At 44.9% G+C, this 26,807-nt stretch overlaps 1 protein-coding gene across 5 annotated transcripts; it reads left to right on the forward strand.

Moving 5' to 3' along the window:
- The first annotated feature begins 599 nt into the window (after nucleotides 1–599).
- On the forward strand, nucleotides 600–26,573 carry IZUMO2 (IZUMO family member 2). 5 transcript variants are annotated; one of them, XM_045510734.1, is made up of 9 exons: nucleotides 600–842; nucleotides 1,040–1,114; nucleotides 2,981–3,067; nucleotides 3,310–3,330; nucleotides 4,271–4,351; nucleotides 13,109–13,197; nucleotides 14,092–14,218; nucleotides 15,272–15,373; nucleotides 21,121–26,573. In XM_045510734.1, the coding sequence occupies exons 1-9, from the start codon at nucleotides 611–613 to the stop codon at nucleotides 23,004–23,006; spliced, it is 2,700 nt and encodes an 899-aa protein (XP_045366690.1). In that variant the 5' UTR covers nucleotides 600–610; the 3' UTR covers nucleotides 23,007–26,573. The 5 variants fall into 5 exon arrangements, with proteins under 5 accessions (XP_045366690.1, XP_010945316.1, XP_010945317.1 ...); XM_010947014.3 differs by lacking the exons at nucleotides 13,109–13,197; nucleotides 14,092–14,218; nucleotides 15,272–15,373; nucleotides 21,121–26,573 and adding exons at nucleotides 6,841–6,967; nucleotides 9,002–9,108; XM_010947015.3 differs by lacking the exons at nucleotides 600–842; nucleotides 1,040–1,114; nucleotides 2,981–3,067; nucleotides 3,310–3,330; nucleotides 4,271–4,351 and adding an exon at nucleotides 10,937–11,041 and having other exon boundaries at nucleotides 13,144–13,197; nucleotides 14,089–14,218.
- The last annotated feature ends 234 nt before the right edge of the window (nucleotides 26,574–26,807 follow it).

Genomic DNA, 26,807 nt, shown 5'->3' on the forward strand with positions numbered 1-26,807 from the left:
GTGCTATATAGTAGGTCCTCATTGTTCATCTATTTTATATACAGTAGTATGTATGTGTTAATCTCAAATTTTTAACTTATCCCTCCTCCGACCCCTTTCGCCTTTGATAACCATAGGGAACTGTGTCCATCTTGTTCAATCTGTCTCCAGCGCCGGACACATAGTGGTGCTCCACTGACCTTTGTTGAATAAATGAATGTAAAGTCCATGTGAGCAGAGACTGTCTGCCTCAGCGACCCATCAGGTGCCTAGAACAGGGCTGGGCACATAGTAAGTGCTCAAGAAGTATTTGTTGAATTAAAGAATGTCAGTGCTGAAAGGGCAGGGATCTGTTTTTCTCTAGCCCTAGTTTCTAGAACAGCACCTAGCACATAGTAGATGCTCAATACGCATGCGTTGAAGGAATGAATTCAAGACCCAAGAGGGCAGGGCAGAGACCTCTGTTTTTCTAGATTCTCCCTAGCTCCCAGCTCCACGCCTGGCACGTAGAAGGCGCCTGTGTGCTGAGCGCCTGCGCACAGAGCTTTTCTCCCCGGGCCTCCCGGACCCCGCCCTCGCCTGGGGGGCGGGGCCCGCCAGGGTCTCTCCGTGACGTCACAAAGCCCCTGCCATGCCTCTGGCCTTGGTCCTTCTGCTGCTCTTGGGGTTGAGCACCCGCCGAGGCTGGGGCTGCCTGCAGTGTGACAACTCGGTGCGGGAGGCCCTAAGGCAGCTGCGCTCCGCCCTCATCCCCAGCCGCTTCCATCTACAGCAGCTGCAGGCCCGCGCTCAGGCCCTGCTGCTCGGCATGGAGGGGCCTTTCTTCCGGGACTACGCGCTGAACGCCTTTGTCGGGAAAGTGGGTGCGTGCTGGGGTGGGGAGGGGGCCTGGCAGTGTGGGGAAAGGGACCAGTCAGGTAGCCCGAGACCGGGCGGGGAGATGATGCTTTGGGGGCCACGCCCCCAAAAGGGGAAGGGTGGGGCCAGTCCGGAGGAAGGTAGAGGGGATCATGTGGCTCTTCGAGGGCCCGGCTGAAATTTCCTCCCTTCTCACCCCCAGGTTTAGAGCATCTGGACCTTGTGGCGTCCTTTCTCAAGAATCAAACAAACAGCTTAAAGGTTAATTCTCTGAAAGGTAGGAAGAGGGAAGGGATTTTTCCAGCCCCCTTCCCCCTCCTCCCTTTCCACCGGTCCAGCACGCCTTCTCTTGATATAAAAATGATATAAAAAACAGACACACGTATAGCCTTTCCTGTGTGTCTGGCAGGGTTCTCGAAAAGTCTAGGACTGTTCATCAAGATGGGCGCTATTGTGATCTGCTCATTACAAGAGGGGGGTACTGAGGCTCAGAGAGGTTAGGCGACATGCCCAGAGTCACACAGCTAGGAATACCAGAGCTGAGGATTTGAATCTGGGACCTCCTGCTCAGAAGTTGTATTCCTAACCGCCACCCCACAGTATCTCCCCTGGGGCACCATTCATCAGGTTAGGAGATCTGTGTGGTCCTTATGACAGTTCCCCAGCAGAGGCAGTAGAGGGACGCTTTTTTTTTTTTTTTTTTTTTTTTTTTTTGAAAAAGATAAGAAATGTGTGTGTGGTTTGTATAAAGCCATCCCTAAAAGAGGGATGGGAGCAGGTAGGATTCCGGTGTCCTAGGATAAAGGAACTGACGTAATGTATGCTTTTCCTGTCCATGCTTGTCAAATGGCTGTAGTTTTCAATTTCTTTTCCTTTCTTCCTCCCCTCCCCATCCTCTGCCAGCTTTTTTTAGGTTTATTTTGGGGAAGTACTGGGGCTTGAACCCAGGACTTCATGCATGCTAAGCATGCTCTCTATCACTGAGCTATACTCTCCCTTTTTAACACCAAGAGATGACGATGACTGAAGCCCATGGTGGTAGCAGTGGAGGTGGTAAAACATGATTGGATTCCTGGATCTGTCTTGAATATTCACAATACGCTCAAATGTGTGTCGACAGATTGCATATGAGATGTAAGAAAAAAAGAGCCAAAGCACCAAGGATTTTGGCCTGAGCACCTAGAAACAGCACCTCCATCAATGAAGATGGAGAAGACTTTATCTTCATGGATGGAGTTGAAAGTGGGTTTGGAGGAGAATATTGAGGTTCAGTTTTGGATTCATTGAGTTTAAGATGCCCATTAGACATCCCAGTGAAGATCCTGAATGGATAGCTGGATATATGCATCTGGGCTTCCGTGAGGGGTCTAGGCTAGTGATATAAATGTAGGAGGCATCAGTGGCTACAGAGCAGTGCTGTCCAAAGGAAACACATGAGGCACAAATAGTCACACAGAGTAATTTTAAATTTTCGAGTAGCCACATTTTTAAAAAGGTAAACAGAAGTAGGTGAAATTAATTTTAATAGATTTTATTTAACCCAATACCTAAAAATATTACCATTTTATTATGCAGTCAGCATACAAATTATTGAGACATTTTACAGTTATTTATATTTTACAGTTCTTTTTTTTATATGATGTCTTTGAAATCCAGCATGTGTTTTTATACTAACAGTATATCTCAATTCAGACTAGCCCACTTCGAGGGCTCAATCTCTGTGTGGCTCATGGCTGCCATGTTGGACAGTGCACGTCCGAGGTAACATACAAAACCATAAGGCTGGATGAAATCGTGAAGGGGTCACTGTAGACAGACAATAGAAGAAAAGAAGAGAGCAGATCAGAGGAAAGGGGAGGAGAGGTGATTGAGGCCACCTATCTGCCACTTACCAGAGGAGGAACCTGAGGCTAAAGAAGGGTGGTTTAGCCTGGTGCCCTGGAATTGCTCAGAAGGTAGGTGCAGGACCTCCTAGGTCATAGATTTGCCTGGTGTAATTTCCCCAAGGAATAGCCAGTCTTGCTTAGTCCTGGTGAATGAAAAGGAATTTCTTCATCCCTTCTCTTTGAAGCTGCAGATGGGGTGGGCTTGCTGCGTGTCTCCACCCCCTGACACAGACACGCAAAGGTCTTTCTCTCCTCAGATGGGCCTCTGCTAGATGAACTGGTGGCTGTCAGGGAGAGGGTGGTCAAGGAACTCAAGAAAGTTTTAAGATCGTATGAATTAAAAGGTGCGGCATCTCTCTCCACCAGGCCCCTTCCCTACTTCCCCATAATCAAATGACCCCCTTCTCCCACTCTTTCTTCCAGACTCCTCTCTCACCTCCCCTGTGACCCAGCCTTCTCTTCCTCTCCCCAAAATTCCCTTCTCTCCTTTCCCAGACTCACTCCTTCCTCCCACTCCTAGTCCCTTCCCATTGAATTCTCAAATTGCTGTCTCAGCATAACTCACTTCTGTTCTTTTCTCTTGCAGCCTGTGATCCCAAAATTTGCCGTGAGTCTTGGGTTTATTGTCTGTTCCTCCCTTCACTACCCTCCTACCCCTTTTTACCTTGTCTCCCTCAAATCAAGCCCTGCTCTCGCACCTACTCCATCTGGTGTTGCCCCCAACCCAAAGCTATGGCACCAAGGAATTTTGGATTTTTGAGAGCTTATGAAAGAGATTGCAACCTGCAAAAAAGTACTTTGGGGGGATGTTAGCATAGGACAGACTACGTCATCTTGAGAAGTAAACCCCCACAACTCTGGTTTTATAGAAGAAAGGTTTTTGTCTCTCTTGCCAACATTACATTGAGAGTTGAACAGCTCTTCCAAGTGGTGACTTAGGGATCCAGGCTGCACTGGTGTTGTGGCTGCTAAGCTAGCTTCAGAAGGGAGAGAGAATAGGGAATCCCACAGGGCCTCTTAAGGGGAGGCCTGGGAGAAGCGCCTATCCCTCTGCCCACTTTCCATTGGCCAGAACTTGGTCACATGGATGTGACTACCTGCAAAGGATTCTGGGAAGTGTAGTCTTCCTGTGCAACACGAAGAGAGGGAGACAGTGAACATGTGGCCAGTCTGTGCTACAGAGGGTTGCAAAATAGGAACAAAATAGGAAAATTCTTTTGGTAGACACTTAATGTAAAATTAGTTTCATTTAATTAATTATATGTCTACCAACAGAAGGTTGGGTCCACTGGATAACTGCATTCAAATCTTCAATGATTATGTAGACATTTTTTCTTTTTTTTTTTTTTTTTTGTTTCTGTTTTTATACAAATTATTTTTATTGTGAATCGTCAGTGCCTTTTGCTCTGCTTGCTCTGCTGTACCTGGGACCTCCAAATTTAGGACAGCCAAGGGACCCCATCTCCTCTTTCCTCTTCTGCCTTCCTGCCCCTTGCCAATCCTTTGATATCTGTCCTCATCCTGCTTCTCCCTTGCCTCTGGTCCAGGCTTGCTGAAAGAAGAGGTCTTGGATTGTTTACATTGCCAGAAGACCAGTCCCAAATGTATCAAAGAAAAGTACTGTTTTGGTAAGCTCCTGGGGTGGGGGAAGACGTGGGACAGGTGCATGAGAGTTGAAGACAGCCACACCCCAGGGGACATGGCTTTCAATTTCTCCTACACGCAGCCTTGAACCCTGCCCTTTCCTCTTGACCACAGTGTGGTCCAGAAGTTACTTCCACATTCTAAAATGTGGAAGTCTTCTGATGGGGAGACTCCTCTGTAACTCTGCAATGCCTCCAAGGCCAGAATGGCAGGTGCTAGAAAAACATTTTTTGTTTGCTTGTTTTGGGGTTTTTTTTTTATTGAGGGGAGGAGATAATCAGGTTTACTTATTTATTATTATTATTTTATTTAACAGAGGTACTGGGGATCGAACCCATGACCTTATACATGCTAAAGCATGCACTCTATCACTGAGCTATACCCTCCACACCTAGAAAAACATTTTAGTCTTTCTGGGGAGTCTGGAAGGATGTGCTGAATTTAGTCATTCATTCATTCAGAGATTTTTAAAATATATATCCTAATAGTACAGTGAACCCCTGTATATTCATCAAGACTGACTAGTCACCCTGGACCTTTTACTTGCTGGTCCTCTCTCTGTCACACTGTTCCTCTCCTTTCCTTACTTCAATAAAGTCTCAAAGTTCCCCTCATCTGAGAAGACTCCCCAGTCACACTCTCCAAAGTATCATTTTCTATCTAATTTTGTTGACAATGAACATACCTCCACATTTGCTTCATTTATTTTGTTTATATCTGGAGTATTTTAAAAGAAATCAGGCACCATGAGATTTTACCCAGACAGATAGTGTGTTCCTCTAAAAGGGAAATTTCCTATAGAAACATAATGCCATTCCCAACACACCTAACAGCATTTTCTCATATCAAATAATTCCAAGTCCCTTTTCCAGTTCCCCTCATTTCCCCGAGAATATCTTCACAGTTGATTTCATTCAAACCAGGATCCAATGAGAGGACTTCTCATATCATTCAAGTTTTAGTTTTTTTTTTTAACTTTTTTTTAATCTAGAGGAGTTTCTCTTATGAGTTCCCCCCACCCCGACTTTGACTAGCTGAAAAAAGAGAGTTGTCTGTTTGCTCTCTTGGGATGCTAACTACAATAAATATTTTGAGCACCGTATAATGCTCCAAACTGAAGATCAGCAGAATGGAAGACAAATATCTCATAAAGAGAGCCCACATTTTAATGGGGTGAAGGGTTAGACTAGGGTTCCTCAACCTTGACACTGGTGACATTTGGGGCAGGATCATTGTTTGTTCTGAGGCTGTCCTGTGCATTGTAGATGTTCAGAAGCAGCCCTAGCCTCTACCCACTCGGTGCCTGTTACTACTGCCCCCACCAAAGTTGTGACAACCATTTCCAGCCTCCAGACACTCCCAAATGTCCCTTGGTGGACAAAATCACCCCCAGCTGAGAACCACTCTTAGGTGATGATTACATGAGCAAATAAATGCACTCATTCTAGACAGCGGTTGTACTCTACTGACAACTAAGCAGAGCAATGTGATAGAAAGTGCCTGGAAGGACAGGCAGTGCTACTTTGGAGAGTGCAGGTGGGTGGGACCTCTCTGAAGAAGTGATATGTGATCTAAAGGAAGTGAGGGGGTGAGGAACTGTGAACAACAGAGGGAACTGCAGGTGCAAAGATCCAACATTGTTCAGTAACAAGAGGGAAACTAGTGGGATCAGAGCCGAGTGAATGAAGGGGAGGGTAGTAGGGTGACTACATGGTGACCAGATCATGCAGGTCTGGTGGACCACGATGAGGACTTGGGCTTTTATTCTGAACGAAACAAGAGCCACAGGAAGACTGTGAGGGGAAGAGGGACATGAGCCTACTTATGTGTTAATGGCGCCCTCTAGTGGCCAGTTGGGGAACTGTAGGAGAAGCAGGATAACCCCTGAGAGAAGCGATGATGAGAACAGGACCAGGTCGGTAGCCCAAGAGGTGGATCAGATTCTGGATACATTTTGAAGGTCAAGCCAAGAGGCTTTGCTGACAGAATGAAAGACTTGGGGGAGGGAGCAAATGGAAGAGGCAGAAGGGGACTCCCAAGGCCACCCTCAGGGTCGCCAGCTAAGATGCAGCCGGAGATTGTCAGCATTTTGCACCCCCCTCCCATGTTCGTGGGTAGTCGAACTACCTAGTCTTCCCCCTTACCCCGTCCCCCTCCCTATCCAATGAGATGCATTTGGCGCTGGGCTCTTTGCTGTCACCCTTATGCACTATGTGGACCGCTCCGTGAGGGCGGGGATGTTTGCCCCAGCAGTATCCCGAGCGCCTGAACAGGTGGGACACAGAATTTGAGAAATGGATGAGTGGAACGCCATACCCCAGGAGGGCAGGGGCCAAGCAGGGAGAAGGGAGAGGCCCGACAGTGGCCGGGTTGCCGAGTGAACAGATGGATGTGGCTGCAAGGTCAAGGAAGGGTGATGACTTGGAGGTCGGGGCTGTCTCCGCCCCCATTCCCCTCCCCACGCCTACCCTAGTCGACGGGCAGCCCCGCGTGGACCTGCAGTACCAGAAGAAGAGCGGATACCCGCAGAATCAGGCCCTGTTTGGCATCATTATTTCCGTGTGTCTGGCTGTCTTGGCCTTTGGGGTCATCGTGGCTGCGTGAGTCATCCCCATCCTCTCCTGAGTTCTCCCAAAGCCCCACTGGGCCCCTCAAAAACGGCATTTCCCTGGATCTGTCACTGTGTCATTTGGGAATCTCTTCTCTAGTCGCTTTCTGCCTCTGTCACTGTCTCCTTCCATCTCTCTCTTATTATTTCTCCCTTTTTTCTGTTTCTCCTTGACTCTCACCATCTCTTTCCTTTCTCTCATCTGGATCATTCTGTCCGTCTCTCTTTCTCTCTCTCTCCTTCCTCCCACCCCTGGATCCCATTATGTCTTTCCTGAGTCCTCATCACTTTTGCCTTTGTGGGTCTCTTCCTCCATTGAAAAAATACTAAAGATGATATTTCAAGTATGAAGACAGATATAATCCAATCTGGATTCATTACTATAGATCCATCCTCCTCCTCCTGGGTTTAGTAATTGATTTTCTTCAAAGTATTTAAGATGTAAACGTCTCCAGGGGCCCCGAGCACTAAGCCCATGGTGCCAAGGGGAGAAGGCACCCTCACCCTCCTCTCTCTACTTCTGAATGCTCCTCTCTGCCTCTCTCTGCTGGTCCCCCGTTCAGCCCCTCTCACCACCCTCCTCCTCTTCCCTCTGGCTCCATTTCTCTCTCTCGGCCTCCTCCACCTGCCCCTCCTTTCCCTGAAGTCTCCATTTCTTCATATGCAAATTGGGAGACTCCCAGTACCTTCTACTCAGGAGTGGTGGTGAGCTTTAATTCAGCACTTAGCACAATGAACAGCTCTCCCTCTCTGAAACTCCCTCTCCGAGCTTCTCCCACTGCACTTTCTCCTCCCCTGCCCGGTCCCAGTCCCAATTCTGCCACCTCCCCCTTCCCCTCCCCTGCCCCACCCCCCCACCATGGTGAATCTGTGTCTTGCAGTCTCTCTGTATCTATCTCTGAATCTGTCTCTCCCCATCTCTGGGTCTCTGTGTCTGACTCCCATCCCTTCCACCCCAATAGACTCTCCCCAGCCGTCAGCCCCTCCCTATTTCTTTAAATCTCCCCCTGCCCCATGACTACCTTCTTTCTTTTTCTCTCTCTAGTGCCCTGCCACACGGTTCTCTCTCTTTATCTCTATCTTCACCTGGTCTTTCTGTCTCCCTCTGTCTTCCCCTCTCCCATCTCTGGATTTCCCTTTTCATCCTGAATTCCATTTCTCTCTCTCTCTCAGCCTCTTGTCCGAGGTCTGTCTCCCCTCTTGGTCTCTCTAGTGCAGGACTCTCTCCCTGCTCTCTCCCCACTGTCTCCCTGTGTATCAGTTTCCTTATGCTACTGTAACAAATGGCCACAAAATTTTACTCTCTCAGAATTATGGAGGCCAGAAGTCCAAAATTCAAGGGTTGGCAGGGTGGGTTCCTTCTGGTGGTTCTGAGAGAGTCTGTCCCTTCCATCTGTCTCCTACCTTCCGTTGGCCACTGGCATCCTTGGCATCCTGGGCTCATTACCTCCCACCAATCTCTGCCTCTCTCTTCATGTGGCTTTTTCCTTGGTATCTGTGTCCCAAACCTCCCTGTCCTTTCTCCTGTAAGGACGCCAGTCGTTCAGTGTAACAGCCAGCCTAAATCCAGAATAATCTCCTTTTACCTTAATATAATTACATATGCAAAGACTCTATTTGTAAATAAGGTCACATTCACAGGTGCTGAGGATTAGGACTTGGCTATGTCATGGCGGGGAGCGCAGTTCAACCCAGCACACCTGCTTCACTATTTTCCTCCTGTTTCTACTAGTCTTTCCCTTCTCTTTGAGTCTGTCTCCCTGTGTCTGTGTCTCTCAGAGTCTCCTCCTGTCTTTTTCCATTCTGTTTCCACGTTACCCTCACTCTCAGTCCCAACTTTTCTCTCCTCCCTCCTTACATACCAACACTGATTGGCTGAGAACCTTGGAAATCTGCCCAGAGACCCATGATGTCACTGGCTGAGCCAAATAAGGCCAGTGATTGGAGGGGAGGTTTTGGATGGTCGGTTGACCTGGATGGACCTGAAGTTCTTTTTCTAATCTCCAGGCTTTTTCTCTCTGACCAGGGCCATTACCTACAGGCAAAACCGAAAACTCCTGCTGCGGTAGGGCGATGGTTTGGGGGTTTGTAAAGGGAAAGGAAAATAAGTTTAATAAAGTCTGTGACAAATTCCTCAATGTCTCCATCAGTTTCTGGAAGACCCTGTCCCAGTTGGTGTCCAGCTCCATAGATACCGTCATCCCCGAGTCAGAAGGGTGTGCACGTGAAGATCAGCTTCTGATTGGCCTAGAGCTTGCCATCCATCGCCAAGATACCAGTTTTAGTACATGCGCAGTAGAGCGCGCTTTGGCTGGGTTGGTTTTTGAAGAGACGGAAGAGGCCCCAACCTCTGAAATAGACCCGTCTCCAATCGAAAGGATTCTGGAAATGTTTCCGGCCTCTCCCGATGCAGGCTACTTCCCTGAAGGCCACAGACGCTGGTTGCCTTGGCGACGCTTCTTCTGGCCCACTTGGCGTCACCATCACCAGTGGGCTGGCCAGGGCCTGGGGTACTGCAGATACGTGGGAGATGTTAATTTCTTAAGCTGGTGGACAGACCGAAGTCCGTTCCTGGAAAGGCTTTAGCTTGGGGGTCTCAAGCTGGTGGCCCCCAAATACTTTTTGTTGGGTAGTACAGTAGTTTTGGTTTTTTAAATGTCTTCATGCTACAGGTCCAGCCACTCCCTAGCTTCCTGGGAATTTCCTGGGAGCAATGCACAATAAACGGGTAATTAAATTGTGCATAAATTATAGTCTGATGGGAGCTCCTGGAGAGCACAGTCTGGAGTGGGAGAGACAGGCAGTTACCAAATAATAGAAATGCAGCAATTATTATACTGTCAACGCTGGGATACTGGGATGTGTCTGTGGGAACCCAGAGAAGGAAGTTGCCAACTCTGGCTAGGCTGAGTGGGAATAGAAGAAAGATTCCCACCAGAATGGCTGAAAAAGCTTGCTCTGGCAAAATAAGTAGTTTTCCAAAAGAAGTAGAAGAGAAAGGACATTTTGGACAGAGGCAACAGCAAATACAAACGTCAAGAGGTGGGAACTATTAATTTGATGTAGATGGTTTTTTCCATGTCATTCAGTTCTAAAGACATTACTTATGTCAGTCTATTTAAATCTCACAACCCAACGAAGAGGTTATTTGTTATTTCCCCATGTACAGTGAGACTACAGTGGCACAGAGAAGTTAACAACTTTCAGTTTCACGTACGAACAAGTGGGATTGACTGTTATGTTATACAGCTCCTCGTTACACAGTCCTGGAGTAATTGAGGACTTACTACCTGCAAAGCACTGTACTGGTTGATGTGCATACAGCATTAAGTTTAAGCCTCCTCCAGGCTTTAGGAGATGATTGTATCAATCAGAATAGGCTAGTTATGCTACAGTATCAAACACCCTCCCAATATCTCAGTGGCTTACAGCGGTGAAGTTTTACTTCTCATTCGTGGGACAGGGCAACTGAGGGTCTGTTCCATGCCACCTTGATTCCAAAGCCCCAGCTGACGGAGTAGCTTCTGTTTAGGGGGCATGACACAAAGAAAAGAGACAGGAGTAAACCTGTGGGTGGATGCCCAAGGAAATTGAATAATTAAGTGATAGAGACTCTATTCATTCACCCTAAGTTTAGATGGGGTCTTGAAGACTTGCTATGGCAGGAGAAATTTGGGTTAGATGGGTTAAGTGGACTATGATGTTGCTTTTGGTGGAGGGCAGTGAAAAGACTGGTTAAAATGGGAATATTCACAGTGCCAGTACAACCATACATTTCCCAAATACCATGTTTCCTCCAGCTACAAAGCAGCTGTTTATTTACAGCATTCTTTCCTCCGCCCCGTTCTATTCCTGGACTCCATTTCCCAGCATTCTCCAGCCCTCAGAACCCTTAGGCCAGGAAGAGTAAGCCGCAAGGGTTCCTGGGAAATGGAGTCCAGCTGAGAAGCTGCGTTTATAGTACGAAGACTACAAGTTCCGAGACAGCGACCGCGCAGGCGCTTTCCGGGGCCCGAAGGAGGGAGGGAAGGCCTGGCCGCCCTGCGCAAGCCGCGGGGGCGCACAGGTGAGTTCCGACCCTGCGTACCTGAGAGGGAGAAGGTGGGTGTGGGCCGGCGCAGGCAGGCAGGCAGGCAGGCAGGCAGGCCCGCAAGGGGCGGGCCCGAGTCTGCCTGGGTGGGAGGGGAAGGGCGCTGTTGGCGGCGCCCTGCCCCCTCTGGTCACCAGCAAGGAGGCCCAGAGCCCCCCTGCCATCGACTCAGATGACCTCAGCGCCCAGGAATTAGGCGCCTGCTGTTTTCTAGGAGTCTAGCCTAGCGCGGGTCTTCTATGATTTCCTAGAAGGAGCACTTTAGGGCTTCTCTTTGGCGTATTCAAATTGCCAACATCACTACTCTTGCACTTTGGGGTCATTATTAAATAAAATAAGGGTTCCTTGAACACAAGCACTGTGATACCTCAGTAGTCACTCTGATAACCAAGAATAGCTACCACGTGACTAACGGGCAGGAGACGCTGAACAGAGATGATTCACGTCCCGGGTGATACAGAGCAGGACAGGGAGAGATTTCATCAAGCTACCCAGAATGGCGCGTGATTTAAAACTTATTAATTGTTTACTTCTGGAACTTTCCATTCAATGTTTTTGGATTTCACGTTACTGAAGCCACAGAAAGTGAAGCCACAGATAAAGGGGCATTACTGTAATAAGTGACTTACGAAGAGATAGTTAAGACTCTATAAGACCCTGTTCCTCAAAATTTCACCCGCTGGTTTCAGCCATGCTCCCTCCGGAGGCTCTAGGGGAGAACCCATTTCCTTGGCTTTTCCAGCTTCTAGAAGCTGCCTGCATTCCTTAAGCATGGCCGCTTCCTCCAGCTTCAAAGGCGTAGTGCCTTGTTTCTCTGACTCTCCTGCGATTTACTTCTGTTACGTGGTGTTCTCCTCCAGATCTGATCTCCCGCAGTCTGGCTTTTATCAGGACACTCGTGATCGCTTTAGGGTCACCCAGATAATCCATCATCATCCTTACCCCTCAAGATGCTTAACTTAATCACATTACAGGTTCATCCCAGGAATATCTTTTGGGACCTGGTCTCTGTCCAGACCTGTCTCCCCCACAGGCAGGAAGTCCCTGGAGGGCGGAGCCACATCTCACTCATCTCTCCGCCGGCAGAACCCGAATGGAGCCCGTCACTCACAGGGGGCTCAGAGTGGGTTTGATGAATGAATGCGGGTGACCAAAGTCTAAGCACCAACTTCTCTTTGTAAAGAATTCTTCAACTTTATTCCAGCTGCTGGAATCTTTCTTTAAACAACACCTTAAGCAGGAGTCCAGGATCCTTAAGCAGGATTTGTAGGACAGATAAAAAACAAAGCTCCATAAAATGTGGTCCAGCCACATGGTGGAATATTATTCAGCCATAAAAAGGAGTCAAGCACTGATACATGCTGTAACTTCAGTGAACCTCGAACTCATTGTGCTAAGTGAAAAAACCCAGACACAAAGGATCACATATTGTGTGGTTCCACTGATATGAAATGTCCAGAATAGGCACCTCTATTAAGACAGAAAGATTAGTGGTTACCCGGGGCTGGACTGGGGGAAGGAAGACTCAGGGGTAATTGATTAAAGGTATAAGGTTTCCTTTTAGGGTGTTGATAAAAAAGTTCTGGTGGTACAACATTGTGAATCTACTCAATGCCACTGAATTGTATACATTAAAATGGTTAAAATGTTATCTTTTATGTGTATTTTTATCACAGTTTTAAAAGTATAAGCAAAAAAGGAGGGGCTGGCTCTGCAGCCAGGCCTCTAGGTTCAAATCTCACTCTGACACTTGATGTCTCTGTGACCTTGAGCAAGGGCCTTGACCTCTTGGGCTTTGATTTTCTCATCTGAGGATAACTTAACCTGGTTACTTCTCTGAGAGCTGTGGTGTGCGTGTGATGAGCTGAACCTCCTGATTGCTAGTGGGGGTTGTTACAGATCGGGGGTCTCCGGCCGCCTGCCCTGAGACTTTGCTTTGGCTCTTAGGAGATAAGAGCCCCTTCTGCCCTGAGGCATCTTTGGCAAAGTGTTTGTCTATCTGAGCCAGAGCTGACCCCTTCTCTCTCCAGCCTCCTCCTCTAGATCTGTGGACTCAAGCCTGGTCCTTTCTTCTGCAGGTGCATGCCTGGGACCCAACAATGTCCATCAGGAGCCTGATGGGCAAAGGCCAGGTGAGTCTGGGCTCCCTTCTCCCCGAGATGACTCTGTGGACCCAAGAGGACCATCCCCATCTCTGCCTATGGTGCCAATATTGAGAAAGAGGCAATTATTGGAGGAGCTCTAGGACTGGGAGGTTTGGGGTGACAAGGGCATGATGCTCTGAGCTGGACTTGATGACACAAATGTCTCTAAATCAATCACCTAACACTCAACATCCTTTTGGTTACCAGGTTAAGTGGGCAGTGGATGGTTTTGCTTTACCCCTGAACCTTATCCTCAGAGTTCAGAGTGGGGATTGGGATCAGACTTGGGGTCTGGGATGGAGTGAGACTTATGAATAGCTATTGCACACAACGGCTTGGTAGTTTTTTTAAAAAGTGTTTCTAAGGATGGTCATGGACATGTTTGTAGGTTACACACTGCACAAGGGTGCCTCATCTTGGTGGTATGGTTTGTATCTTCTACTTCAGACGTTGGTATATTCTTTCTTTTTTTTAATTGAAGTATAGTTGATTTATAATGTTGTGTTAGTTTTTGGTGTCCAGCATAGTGATTTCAGTTACACCTATATATGTTCTTTTTCATAATAGGTTATTATAAGATATTGAATACAGTTTCCTGTGCTATACAGTAGGGCCTTGTTGTCTAAGCATATTTCTTATAGCAATTGTCATGCAGTAGACTGTCACATGCTAAAATAAAGAGTCATATGACTGAGGGGTGAGTGTGGGGCTAATGGCTTGCCCTAGACTTTTTACATTCCTGCAGTTGGTTTGATTCAATCGCCCCAAATCTGCGGAGTCAGAATGTTCCAGCCCAGGGAGCAAGTGGTAGGTTCTTGACCCCTGACCTCTCCCAACCTCAGAAGGACATGCCCCTCTGTGATGTAAAATTGGCCCTAGCAGGAATCAGTGACCTTCAGAGACGTGGCCGTGGACTTCACCCTGGAGGAGTGGGGCCGGCTGGGACCTGGCCAGAGGGAGCTGTATCGGGATGTGATGCTGGAGAACTACCAGAACCTTCTCTCACTGGGTGAGGCCCTGCCCTCTGCCCTCCTAGGAAGAGGCATGATGCCCCCTTCACACTCATCTCCTTTGTGCCCACCTCCCGCTTCACTGTGGATGTTCACTGGGGTCCTCTCTGCTTCTCTCACCAGCTCCTCTTGGCTGGCCTCTGTCCATCTGTCTGTCTGTCTTCTGGCTTCTCCCAGGGTCCCAGCATCCCTGAAGGCCCAAGTCCTCTTCTTGTCCCACAGAATCTTCAGCCTGTGCTCCAGCCCTCTTCTCGGGCTTCCCTCTCCACATGGGGTGACCTCAGGCTCCAGGCTGGGATGCCCATTCTGGAATCTCCGGCTCTCGGCGCTCCCCAAAGGTCCTCCAGTCAACAGATTCTATCTTGGAATCTTCTCCCCAAAACCAATGAATGCTGTTCCCCAAACATGTCTCCTGAGTCCGACCCTTGACCACCCAGCTGCTTCCTGTCCCCCTGCAAACCCTGCTGGCTGCTACACACTATCTGCTGCACTCACCCTGAGCTCAGTGTCTCCACACCCACCTGCTTCTCTTCCTCCTGGTCCCCATCTCTGGTTGGCCCCACAGCCCCCAGTCTCCAGATCAGACCCCAGGACGTCATCCTCACCCTCTCCTTCTGCAGCCCCAGCCCCCCTGCCCCTTGACTCTCTCTGCCGGTTGCAACCCTTCCTCTCTATCCCTACAGACCAGCCCTCAGCTCAGGCCTCGTCCTCTCCCCAGGACCCCGCCCCAGCCTCCTCTCTGGTCTGTCTTTCCAGACTCCATCCTCAGCCCTTCTCACTCACAGTTTTGCTGGACAGACTCATCAAAAACTGAACTTAAGCTTCTGTGTCTTGTGGGGAGGGTATAGTTCAGGGGTAGAATGCACAAGGTCCTGGGTTCAATCCCCAGTACCTCCACTAAAAAAAAACACGAGTTTTGCATTGACCATAAGATCTTCTAATCATTAGGTGCCCAATGCATGCATCTACCCTGCCAACTCAGGGCCTAGGGTCCAGCCTGGAGGCCTCCCTGTGACCATGGCACCTGTGGCTAAGTCTTACATCTTTTCCAGGGGCAGGGTTTCCTGGGTCCAAACCCGATGTGATCTCCCGTCTGGAGCGAGGGGAAGAGCCCAGGATGGAGGCCAGAGAAGACTGGCAAGTTACCTGTTCAGGTGGGTGAGGCTGTCCAGCAGGTGTGAGCAGTCTTACTACCCCATCGGTTATGATCAGTGACGGTCATTCAAGAGGGAGGCAGCATAACACATGGGCCATCATTGTGGAAGTGGGGTTCAAATCCCAGCTCCACCTCTTCCTGGCTCTTTGAGCTTTGGGCAAGGCATTTAGCCCCTCTGGGCCTCAATTTCCTCATCTACAAAATGGAGTCAACAACAGTACCAGGGGTTAGAGGAAGAAATGAATTAATACACACCTGGCATACAGGATGTCCTGGTCAGAATAGGCTACAGTGGTGGGGGGAGGGTAATAGCTCAGTGGTAAAGCGTATGCTCAGTACCTCCATTAAAAAAAAATAGATCTCCCAACCTCCTGTCTTATGCCCTCCAGTTCAGTCTCATTCACAACCCCAGAAGGGTCTTCCTACACTGAGAGCTGATCCCACCCCTCACCGGCTCACAGCCCTCTGGTGGTTCCCCCGTGCCCGGAGACAAAGACCTAGCCCCACACCTGGCATTCGAGGCCCTGTGTGGTCCAGCCTGCTCTGTCCCTGGCCTCATCTCTCATCACCATCCGCCCATGGTCATAGCCCCATGCCCTGACCTCACTGAAGCACCTGTTCCCTACGTGAACGTTAATGTGTGTTCTTACCTTTGGGCCTTTGCACATGCTGTTCCCTCTGCCTGGAACACCCTTCCCTGCTTTGTCTGCCTGGTAAACACCTCCATATTTCTCAAGACAAAGGCTACAGGTTACCTCCTCCTCCAGGAAGCCTTCCCTGACTTCCAGGCTGAGTGATCTGCCCTTTCTCGGTGTTTTCACAGCTCCTTGCTTGAGTTGCTGTTACTGCACGTGTTCACATGACAGTTAAGAGTATAGGCTCTGGACCCAGCCTCTCTGAGTTCAGATCCCAGCTCTGCCACTGGCAGGCTCTGTGATTATGGGTACATGACTTAACCACAGTGCTTATCTGTAAAATGGAGACACTAGTACCCATTTAATTGAATTTCTTTGGGGGACTAAATTAGTCAATAGCTAGAAGAAGCTTAGAACAGTGCCTGGCACATAGTAAGCATTTAATAAGTGTTACCTATTGCAATAATAATAGTTATTATTCTATAACTGTTATTGTAATTACCTGGTGTATTAGTCAGGACTCTTTTGCGTGTAAAGAACCAAAGTGACTTAAGCAAAATTAGACTTTTGTTTGTTTTATTTTATTATTATTATTATTTTATTTGGGGGTTAATTAGGTTTATTTATTTATTTTTAATGGAAGTACTGGGGATTGAACCCAGGACTTCACATATGCTAAGCACACACTCTACCACTGAGCTATACCCTCCCCACCTAGACTTTTTTTGACCCATATAAATGAGAAGTGTTCCTTTAGGCATAGATGGATCTAAGACTCTAAATGGTGTTATCAGGGCTCACTTTCTCTCTCCTTCCCTCACTCCTCTAACGTGTTAATTCTGTCTATCTCGCTTCAGTCTATGTTCAGGCCTTTCTGAGTGGCAGTCAATTTGGCTGCCCATAGTCTCAAATTCATATTCTGCCTAGCAATACCATATATTAATCTCAAAGAAGATTCTGATTGGCTCTATTTGGGGATGGGATATTCTGATTGGTCAGCCAGGGTTTCATGCCCACTTCAGAGGTGGGAAGTGGGGGAGACTATAATTAACAGCCCCACCAAGACTGCCTGGGAAGGGGAGCAGTGGTTCTTCAAAGGCAGGAATGCTATGGAGAGAAGGAGGATATGTCCAAAATGTCTGAGTTCAAGCTTACCCCTCCCCTCTCTGAGGACAAGGGTCAAATTTCTTCTTTAGCAGAGTCACCCACCCTCAGCACTGTGTTTGGCACATAACAATTATACAATTAATGGGTGTCCCATGAACAAATCTACTAACATCAAAAAATCAGTCACCTTCAACAAATTCCAGAGGTTTTGCTTCCTCATAATCTCCTTGGTACACTGTCCTGTCTCCAGATTGCAAGGTTGTGCTGCTAAAACCTCATACATGTAATATTTATTGATGTCTTTTGATCAAGTAAAAGTTATATGTGTTCATCATAGAAACTTTGAAAATCTAAACAAGAATAAAGCAGTATATGAGAATCCTCCCCATAATCCTGTTTATCTCTCAGAAAATTCATTTTTAACATTTTAATGTAGTTCCTCCAACATATTTTACCCAATATCTTTACTGTAGTTTTTTAAAGTTTTTAAATTTTTTTTATTTTTCCCCTTAACGGAGGCACTGGGGATTGAACTCAGCACCTCGAGCATGCCAAGCACATGCTCTACCACTGAGCTATACCCCACCACTCTTCTTACTGTATTTTTCAATTACAAAATTAATTCATAACAACATGGATAAACCTTGAAGACATTATATTAAGTTAAATAAGCCAGACACAAAAGGACAAATATTGTATGATTCCACTTATATGAGGTACTTAGAATAGGCAAATTCTTAGAGACAAAGTAGAATGGAGGTTTCCGGGGCTGGGGAATGAGAATGGGGAGTTATTGTTCAATGCACATAGAGTTTCAGTTTGGGAAGATGGAGAGTTCTGGAAAAGGGTAGTGGTGATCATTGCACAACAATGTGAATGTACTTATGCAACTGAACTGAACACTTAAAAATGGTATAAATGGTACATTTTATTTTATACAGATTTTACCACAATAAAAAATTAATGAATTCAAAAACCTCCGTCTCACCACACATATGCACATGCAGGTGTACACACACATAAATATAGAAGAAATCTCTAGAAGGATTCACAAACAATTAGAAACAGTATAGGAAAAAGGGAAGGAAGAATATTTACTTTTCACTGCAATCACCTAGTAAAAAAACTACTTTTAATATACAAAATGAATCTGACATTTCACTGTGTAATGTAGAAAGTAAAATTTCCTTAAAATCTTAATTTCAGTTTTATTGAGATGTAATTCAGCATTTAAAGTGTACACTTCAGTGTTTTTCAGTCTATTCACTGAATGGTGCATCTATTACTACAATCAATTCTAAAACATTTTTATTGCTCCCAGAAGAAATCCTGCACCCCTCAGCCATCACTCCCTGTGCCTCCATCTTCCCAGCTTTAGGCAACCATGAATCTACCTTCTGTCTCTATAGATTTGACTATTCTGGACATAGTCAAATCAAACAAAATTATACAGTATGTTGTCCTTTGTGACTGGCTTCTTTCACTCGGCATCTTTTCAAGGTTCATCTATGTTGTAGCAGGTATCAATGCTTCATTCCTTTTCTTGGCTGAATAATGTTCCACTGTATGGATATACCACCATTTATTTATTCATTAGTTGATGGATATTTGAGTTACTTTCTCTTTTTTCTTTTCCTTTTCTTTTCTGTTTTCTGTATTTGTATTTTATTTTATTTATTTATTTTGTCTTTTTTTTTTTTACTTTCTCTTTTTGGCTATTATGAATAATACTTCTATGAACATTCAAGTATGCATTTTTGTATGAATGTCTATGTTTTCATTTCTCCTGTGTGTACACCTTAGAGTGGAATTGCTGGGTGAAGTAGTGCTGGAATGTTTTCTAACATGGCCGCACCGTTTTACATTCCCCCTAGTATTGTATGAGGGTCCTAACTTTTCTACATCCTCAGTAGACTTGTTACTTTCTGTCCTGTTGGTTATTTATCCTCCATAGTGAGTGGGATGTGATCTCTCCTTGTGGGTTTGTTTTGGGGTTTTTTTGGCAGGAGGAGGTAATTAGTTTTATTTATTTTTGGAGACGGTACAGGGTCTGAACCCAGGACCTCATGCTTGCTAAGCATGTGCTCTACCACTTGAGCTATACCTCCCCCCTCCTCTTGTGGTTTGGATTTGCATTTCCTTGCTTCCTAATGATATTGAGCATCTTTTCATGTGCTTATTGATAATTTGTGTGTCTTTGAAGAAATGGCTATTAAGATCCTTTGCCCATTTTCAGTAGGTTATTTGTCTTTTTATTATTGAGTCATAATCATTCTTATCAGTCCCTTATCAGATATATAATTTACAAAATCTTTCTTGCATTCTGTGGGTTGGTTGCCTTTTCCTTTTCTTGGTAGTCTTTGAAGCACAAAGATTTTTACTTTTGATGATGTCCAATTTATCTACTTTTTTCTTTTCTTGCTTGTTCCTTTAAGGTCATATTGGAGAAACTATTGCCTAATCCAGTGACACTGGGATTATGTCCAGAATCCCACATGACATTTAGTTGCCATGTCTCTATTTGGGGCAATCCCACAACCATCTGCTGGTTTGGTGACTTTTTTCTGGAAAGATTTACATGACTCAGCCACAGTGGCACTCTAAGATTTCTTATAGGAAAGGATTTTTTTTTGGTTTTTGGGGGTTTTTTTGGGGGGGGGGGTTCATGGGGGTAGGTAATGAGGTTTGTTTATTTTTTTAATGGAGGTACTAGAGATTGAACCCAGGACCTTGTGTGTGCTAAGCACATGCTCTACCACTGAGCTATACCCCTGACCCCTCAACAAAGGATATAATATAGGAACATCAGGAACAAATCTATACATAGGTGAAGGCTAGAGAGGTCATGTGCAGGCTTCTAAGTCCTCTTCTCTCTATGGGGGTCACGTGGATGTATTTTTCTGTAACAGCCTGAACTGTGGAGACACGTGTGAGATGTCTTCACCCAAAAAAGCCCACTTGAGTCCAGAGTTCTTGAAGGAGGCTGGTCACGTATGCATATACCTACTACATGGCCAGCCGTGGTGAGGACCCCAAACCAGGCACCAGATGCACATCATGAATCTTCCACTTACTGCAAACAGTGCTGACAGCCTAGTACATCTTGACCCATGGTCCCAAGCTCACCAAAAAAGATTATTAGCCAGTAACTATGTAAACGTTCCTTAAGTCCAGGGCTCAGAGCTTGGCCAAGGGTCATTGCCATGGTTACAGTGATAAACAAAAACCGAGTAAAATGGACCTTCTGTGTTAACTCTTTCTCTGCACAAGCCCACTAACTGTACTGTGAGAATGTCTCTGTCATGCTTATTTGCCAATACTGGATATTTTTAATATTTTCCAATCAAAAAAGTGTCAAATAGCATCTGAGTAATTTGATTTTTTTTCTTTTTTAACATTTTTTATTGAGTTATAGTCATTTTACAATGTTGTGTCAAATTCCAGTGTAGAGTACAATTTTTCAGTTATACATGAACATACATATATTCATTGTCACATTTTTTTCACTGTGAGCTACCACAAGATCTGGTATATATTTTACTGTGCTATACAGCATAATCTTGTTTATCTATTCTATATTTTGAAATCCATCTGTCCCTTCCCACCCTGCTGAGTACTTTGATTTTTTTAGACAATTATTGATGTTGAGCATCTTTTCACATATTTATCAGCCCCTTGTTTTCCTTCTGCAAAATGTTCACATTCATGCTTCACTATTTCATTGGATGGTGTCTCTTTTCCCTGTTGATTTGTGAAAACATATTATATATTATGGCTCAGAAACCACTGTGCACATAAAATGCCTTGCAACTCGGTTTTCTTCTTGTTTAGAATATACCAAGGCCATCCTTCTGTGTCAGAACATGAATCTATCTTCCTCATGCCTTTTGAAATAGCAGTATAAACTTTGAAACCTTTCTTTTGAAGATTACAATGCCAGATCTAGATAATAAGCTTCTTTTTTCCCAGGGCAGATGAAGTTCATGTTTTGCATTTCTTTCAGACGTGGAGACAAGCTCAGCAACTACTCAGGAGAAATTTCTAAAAAAGAGTTTTTCTGAAGAGGCAGCTTCCCCAGTGGGAAAGATGGAGGGAATTTTAAGGGCAGTGCTTGGAGACTCCAAGATGGGGGACTCCTGGACCTGCGGCCATCAACTGGAGGGCCAGGGAAAGCAAGAGAAGCATTTGCAGTGGCTGTTTGCTGCTCCCAAGGAAAACACCCATGGGGAGAGAGGCTTTGGCTGTAATGAGATGGGGAGAAGCTTCAGGCAGACCTCAGCCTTCATCAGGAAGCAAAGAGTGCCTGGGGGAGAGAGGCCTCAGAAGTGGACCGGGCCAAGAAATAGCCTGAGGTACCAAAGGACCTTCATAGAAAAGAAAACATTTAACTGCACGGAATGTGGGAAAGCCTTCATCTACCATTCAGACTACGTCCTACACCGGAGAATTCACACTGGAGAGAAGCCCTACAAGTGTAACGATTGCGGGAAAGCATTCAGCAACAGCTCATATTTCATCCAGCACCACATCATTCACACGGGAGAGAAGCCCTACGCCTGCCACGTGTGCGGCAAGGCCTTTACTCAGAGCTCATCACTCACCGAGCATCAGAGGATCCACACCGGAGAGAAACCCTACGAGTGCAAGGAATGCGGGAAGGGTTTCACCCAGAGCTCCTCCCTCGTCAAACACCAGCGATGTCACACCGGGGAGAAGCCCTATCAGTGCAGCCAATGTGGGAAATTCTACTCGCAGGTGTCCCACCTCACCCGCCACCAGAAAATCCACCTGGGGGAGAAGCCCTACAAATGCAGCCAGTGTGGCAAGGCTTTCTGTCACACTTCCTCCCTGACTCAGCACCAGACCATCCACACCGGCGAGAAACCCTACAAGTGTAACGAGTGTGGGAAAACCTTCAGCCACAGCTCGTCCCTGACCCAGCACCAGCGAGTCCACACCGGAGAAAAGCCCTACGAGTGCCCCGAGTGTGGCAAGGCCTTCAGCCACAGTTCATCCCTGACTCAGCATCAGAGGATCCACACTGGCGAGAAGCCCTATGCATGTCACGACTGTGGGAAGGCTTACACACAGATTTCCCACCTCATGAGGCACCAGAGCATTCACCTGGGGGAGAAACCTTATATATGTAATGAGTGTGGAAAGGCTTTCAGTCACACCTCCTCCTTCACTCAACACCAGACGATTCACACTGGGGAGAAGCCCTACAAATGTAACGAATGTGGGAAGACCTTCAGCCAGAACTCTTCGCTTAAGCGCCACCAGAGGATTCACACTGGGGAGAAGCCCTATGAGTGTAAAGTTTGTGGGAAGTCCTACACCCAGATTTCCCACCTCATTCAACACCAGAGGACTCACACTGGAGAGAAACCCTATGAGTGCAGCGAGTGTGGGAAAGCCTTCAGCCGGAGCACCCACCTGATCGAGCATCAGAAGATCCACACTGGCGAGAAACCCTATAAGTGTCAGGAGTGTGGGAAAACATTCAGTCACAACTCCTCCCTCACGCAGCATCAGAGGATTCACACTGGCGAGAAGCCCTACGCCTGTAAGGAATGCGGGAAAGCCTTCAACCAGGGCATCCACCTGATTCAGCATCAGAGGATTCACACCGGGGAGAAGCCCTACAGATGTCAGAACTGTGGGAAGTCCTATACCCAGATTTCGCACCTCATTCAACACCAGAAAGTTCACAGGGGTGGCAAGGGCTGTGCACATAAAGAATGTGGAGAGGACTTCAGCTGGGGTTCACAGTTGACCAGACATCGGAGATGTCATCCTGTGCACGATGGCTACGTCTGCAGCAATTTCGAGAAGGGCTTTGCTTGGAACACGCAGCTCGCTGGCCATCAGAGAACTCATGCTGACTAGCGAGCCTGAGAATGAAACAAACCAGCAGTTCTGTAGTTGGGTTCCGTTTAGTCATCAGCACTAGTAACTTCCTCCCAGAAGGGAGCCCTAACACCATACGCTGACAGTGCTGGTTTCTTTCTTTCCTAGAAGAAAGATGGCACCATTTATCACCAGCTGGGACAGCTTTTGATCATTTTAAGAGCTTCCCCCTAAAATAACAGTTTTTTAGCCTCTTTCTCAACCCTAAAAACATAAATGCCAGATGATTTTAGTTTCCTTTAAAACTTTAAGCTACAAATTTCACGGGAAAATCTGCAGTTGGCTTAAACACAGAATATGTTTCAGGTATTTCCAGCCATTTTTTAAAATGTCCTCTTGTTTCTGTTTTTCCATTTCCAGGATTTATGCTTTACAAAGCAATTGCCCTATTAAGCATCATTTTCTAATTTTATTCTTGCCCAAAGGGAGGTTTTTCTTCCCTCATATTTTGAAACATGGTATTTATTTTTTATTATAAAAACAATACACATACTTTTATAACAGGAAAATTTTTAAGTAAAATAATATAAGCTCATTGTGAAGGATAATTTGGAAAGTCTAGAGAAGTAGGAACTAAAATACCAATTCCACATAATCCTACAGCCCAGAGAGATCTGCTAGTCACTTTGGGGTGTATTTTTTCTGTTTTGTTTTTTACTCTGTATTCCATATCCATATTTTTAAATGTTGAAAAATGTAGATCATAAAACAAGAGCCACATATTCACCTACAATTTGGCCACCCTCAGAGGTCATATTGTTTTGATTTTTTTCATATTTCCTCCCAAATATCATTTAAAAATAAATGTTATTTGATGTAATTGTAATCAGAGTGTAGAAACAATTTTGGCTTCTCTGTTTTGCCCTCATTATATCACAAACGTTGTCTTTTGTCACCATATAAACTTCATGCATATCATTATTAGGACTAATAATATTTCATTGGTAAGTATGGAATAATTTACTGTCCATTCCCCAATTTAGGCTTTGTGCCAAGTCCCCAGTTGACACAGGTTATTTACCAGTTTTCCCAATTATGGATCATGTTACAATGAGCGTTTCTTTGCTTATTCCTGCTTTCCTTTTGGGAGGATTATTTCTCTAAGTCAAATTCCCAAGATGGGAATAATAGACTCAAGACTCTAAACATTTTCTTGGTTCCTGAAACAGGTTGTCAAAATGCTTTCCAAAGAAGATGGATCTCAACTACCTGGCACAAGCTGGGACGTGAGGACAACTGTTCTGTTACATTTTTACCAGCACAGAACAGCAATCGTATTATTTTTCCCCATGTCAAGCATATGAAAGGGCTAGTGCTTTCAGTAATTTACTGTGTGCCAATTTCGTTCTAAGTCTTTGGTATGTACGAACTTCTTTCATTCTTCAAACAACCACATAGGTTCAGGGCTATATTGTCCCATTTCACAGATGAGGATACTGAGGCCCACAGATGACGTGGCCAGAGTCTCACAGCTATGAGGTCATGGAGTCTGGATGCAAGCCTCCAGAAGCCATGCCCTGAACTTCAGCTGGGACTGAACACATTCCATATATAACATTTCCTTCTTAAAAGAATATTTATTATCTTATAATAAAAACCAATATATTCTTCTTATAGAAAATTTGGAAGATTTCACCAAATGCTACTCAGAGATAACTGTTAACGTTTTGCTACACTTTGGCTATTTTTATTTTTTATTTAATTTTTATTTTTTTAATGGAGGTACTGAGGATTGAACCCAGGACCTGGTACATGCTAAGCATGCTCTCTGTCACTGAGCAATTACCCTCCCCCCGACTTTAACTATTTTTTAAACTTAATTGTAATATTATGATGATTTAATAAATCTGGGGCATATTTAATGTGCAGTTTATTGTACTTCTATGTTTATTTAACTTTATATCCCAGGCCCCTATTATTAAATATTATGATTTACCCACATCATTATACTCATGTCATTAAATACCCATGTTATTCAATAATCTTTAACAACCTGATGTTTGGGGGCTTTGCACAGTTTGTTTTTTCAACCAATGTATTAGCCAGTCCCCTGTTGTATGTTTTGATTGCTTCCAGTTTTTTACTAAACACCACTTCTACTGAAGTCTTAGGGGCTGACCACTGGACCGGTTCTCAAGTAAAATCCTTGCTGTGAGGTCTTGGGGTCAAAGAGAGAACATTTCAGTGACCCCGTGCATGTAGCCAATGGCTTCCCAGAAGTTGCTTATCAGTTGGCAGTCTGATTGGCAGTGGATGGGACCTCATCTCACCAGCACCAGCAGTGGTAACTATGACCATGTTTGAAACTCTTTGCTCAGGTCTTTCTTCTAATTTTCTGTGACTTCTTTCATGGTTGAAGAAATATTTGTTTATTGTGAATAATTCAAACAACGTAACAATGAAGAAAGGCCCTCTGTGAATCTTCTTTCCAAAGATTCTATTTTTTAATTTTAATTTTTAATAAGGTACCGGGGCTTGAACCCAGGACCTCATGCATGCTAAGCATGCACTCTACCACTGAGCTATACCCTCTCCCCATTCCAAAGATTCTAGACCTTTTTCTGTGAATATGAACCTCCCTTTCTGTTTTTATGTATATAGAGAGATATACATATGTAAAATACTGTTTACATAGTATAATCACACATATGTGATTTTAGAAGTGACTTTTTTTCACTTGATACAGGGTGAATATTTTCCTGTGGTAATAAAAAATACATAATACATAGAGTACATATTGTACAAACATATATACATATATACATAAATATGTGTCATTTGTCATTTTTAACAGCTGCATAATATTTCATGTGAGGGTTTCTTGAATTTATTCAATCAAACTCTATTAATGGACATTTGGGTGGTTTTATTTTCTTTTCCATCATTGAACATATATTATTTAACACTTGTGCAAGCTATCTCTAAAGATGAATTCCTAGAAGTAAACTTGTAAGATTATAGAATGTCCATGTTTAAAATTTTGTTAGTTATTGCTAAATAATCCTTCAAAAAAGGATAAGCCAATTACTTGACTCCTGGAAATGTATAAGAGCGCCTATTCCCGTTCCTCCACTTCCTTCCCAAATACTCTGTATTAACCTTTTTAAAAAATTTTAGCATTTCTAATCTAATAAGTAAAAGTGTCCTATTGATAGCAAGATTATCTTTTTATGCACTTATTGATGTTTTGTCTTCTGTGAATTACTTATTTGTATAAATTTTGCCCATTTTTAATTGGGCTGTCTTTTTTGTATTGATTTATAGGAGCAAGTCTTCATATATTACACATAGTAACTATTTGGTATATACATTCCTAATATTTTCTCCCAGTTTGTGATTTCTCTTTCAATTTTGTGTGTGGTGCATTTTGCTATACAAAATTTTTAAAGTTTTAGGTATTGAACTCTATTTCCTTTTATAGTTCTTGGACCTACCGTCATACTAAGAAATGCCTTCCTCACTTCCAAGATTATGTAAAAAGTTCTTCTATATTTTATTCTAGAACTTTTATGATTTTTTAACAATTAAATTTTTATTCCTTCTGCATTTTTTACGGCTTATGGTATAAATTTTCAATAGATAGAGGCTGCCTGCATTCCTTGGCTTGTTGCCCCTCCATTTTCAAAGCCAGCAGCATAATATCTTCAAATCCCTCATCCTAATGTATTCCATCATATATGTAACTTTCTCAGCATATTTGGTTCTCACCCTTCTCGAAGACTCACCCCTTCTTTACTAACATACTGATGTTGAATAATTGGATTTTTAGTCTAAGAGAAC

The sequence above is a fragment of the Camelus bactrianus genome, chromosome 9 (genome assembly GCF_048773025.1).
Source record: "Camelus bactrianus isolate YW-2024 breed Bactrian camel chromosome 9, ASM4877302v1, whole genome shotgun sequence".
Taxonomy (NCBI): Eukaryota; Metazoa; Chordata; class Mammalia; order Artiodactyla; family Camelidae; genus Camelus; species Camelus bactrianus.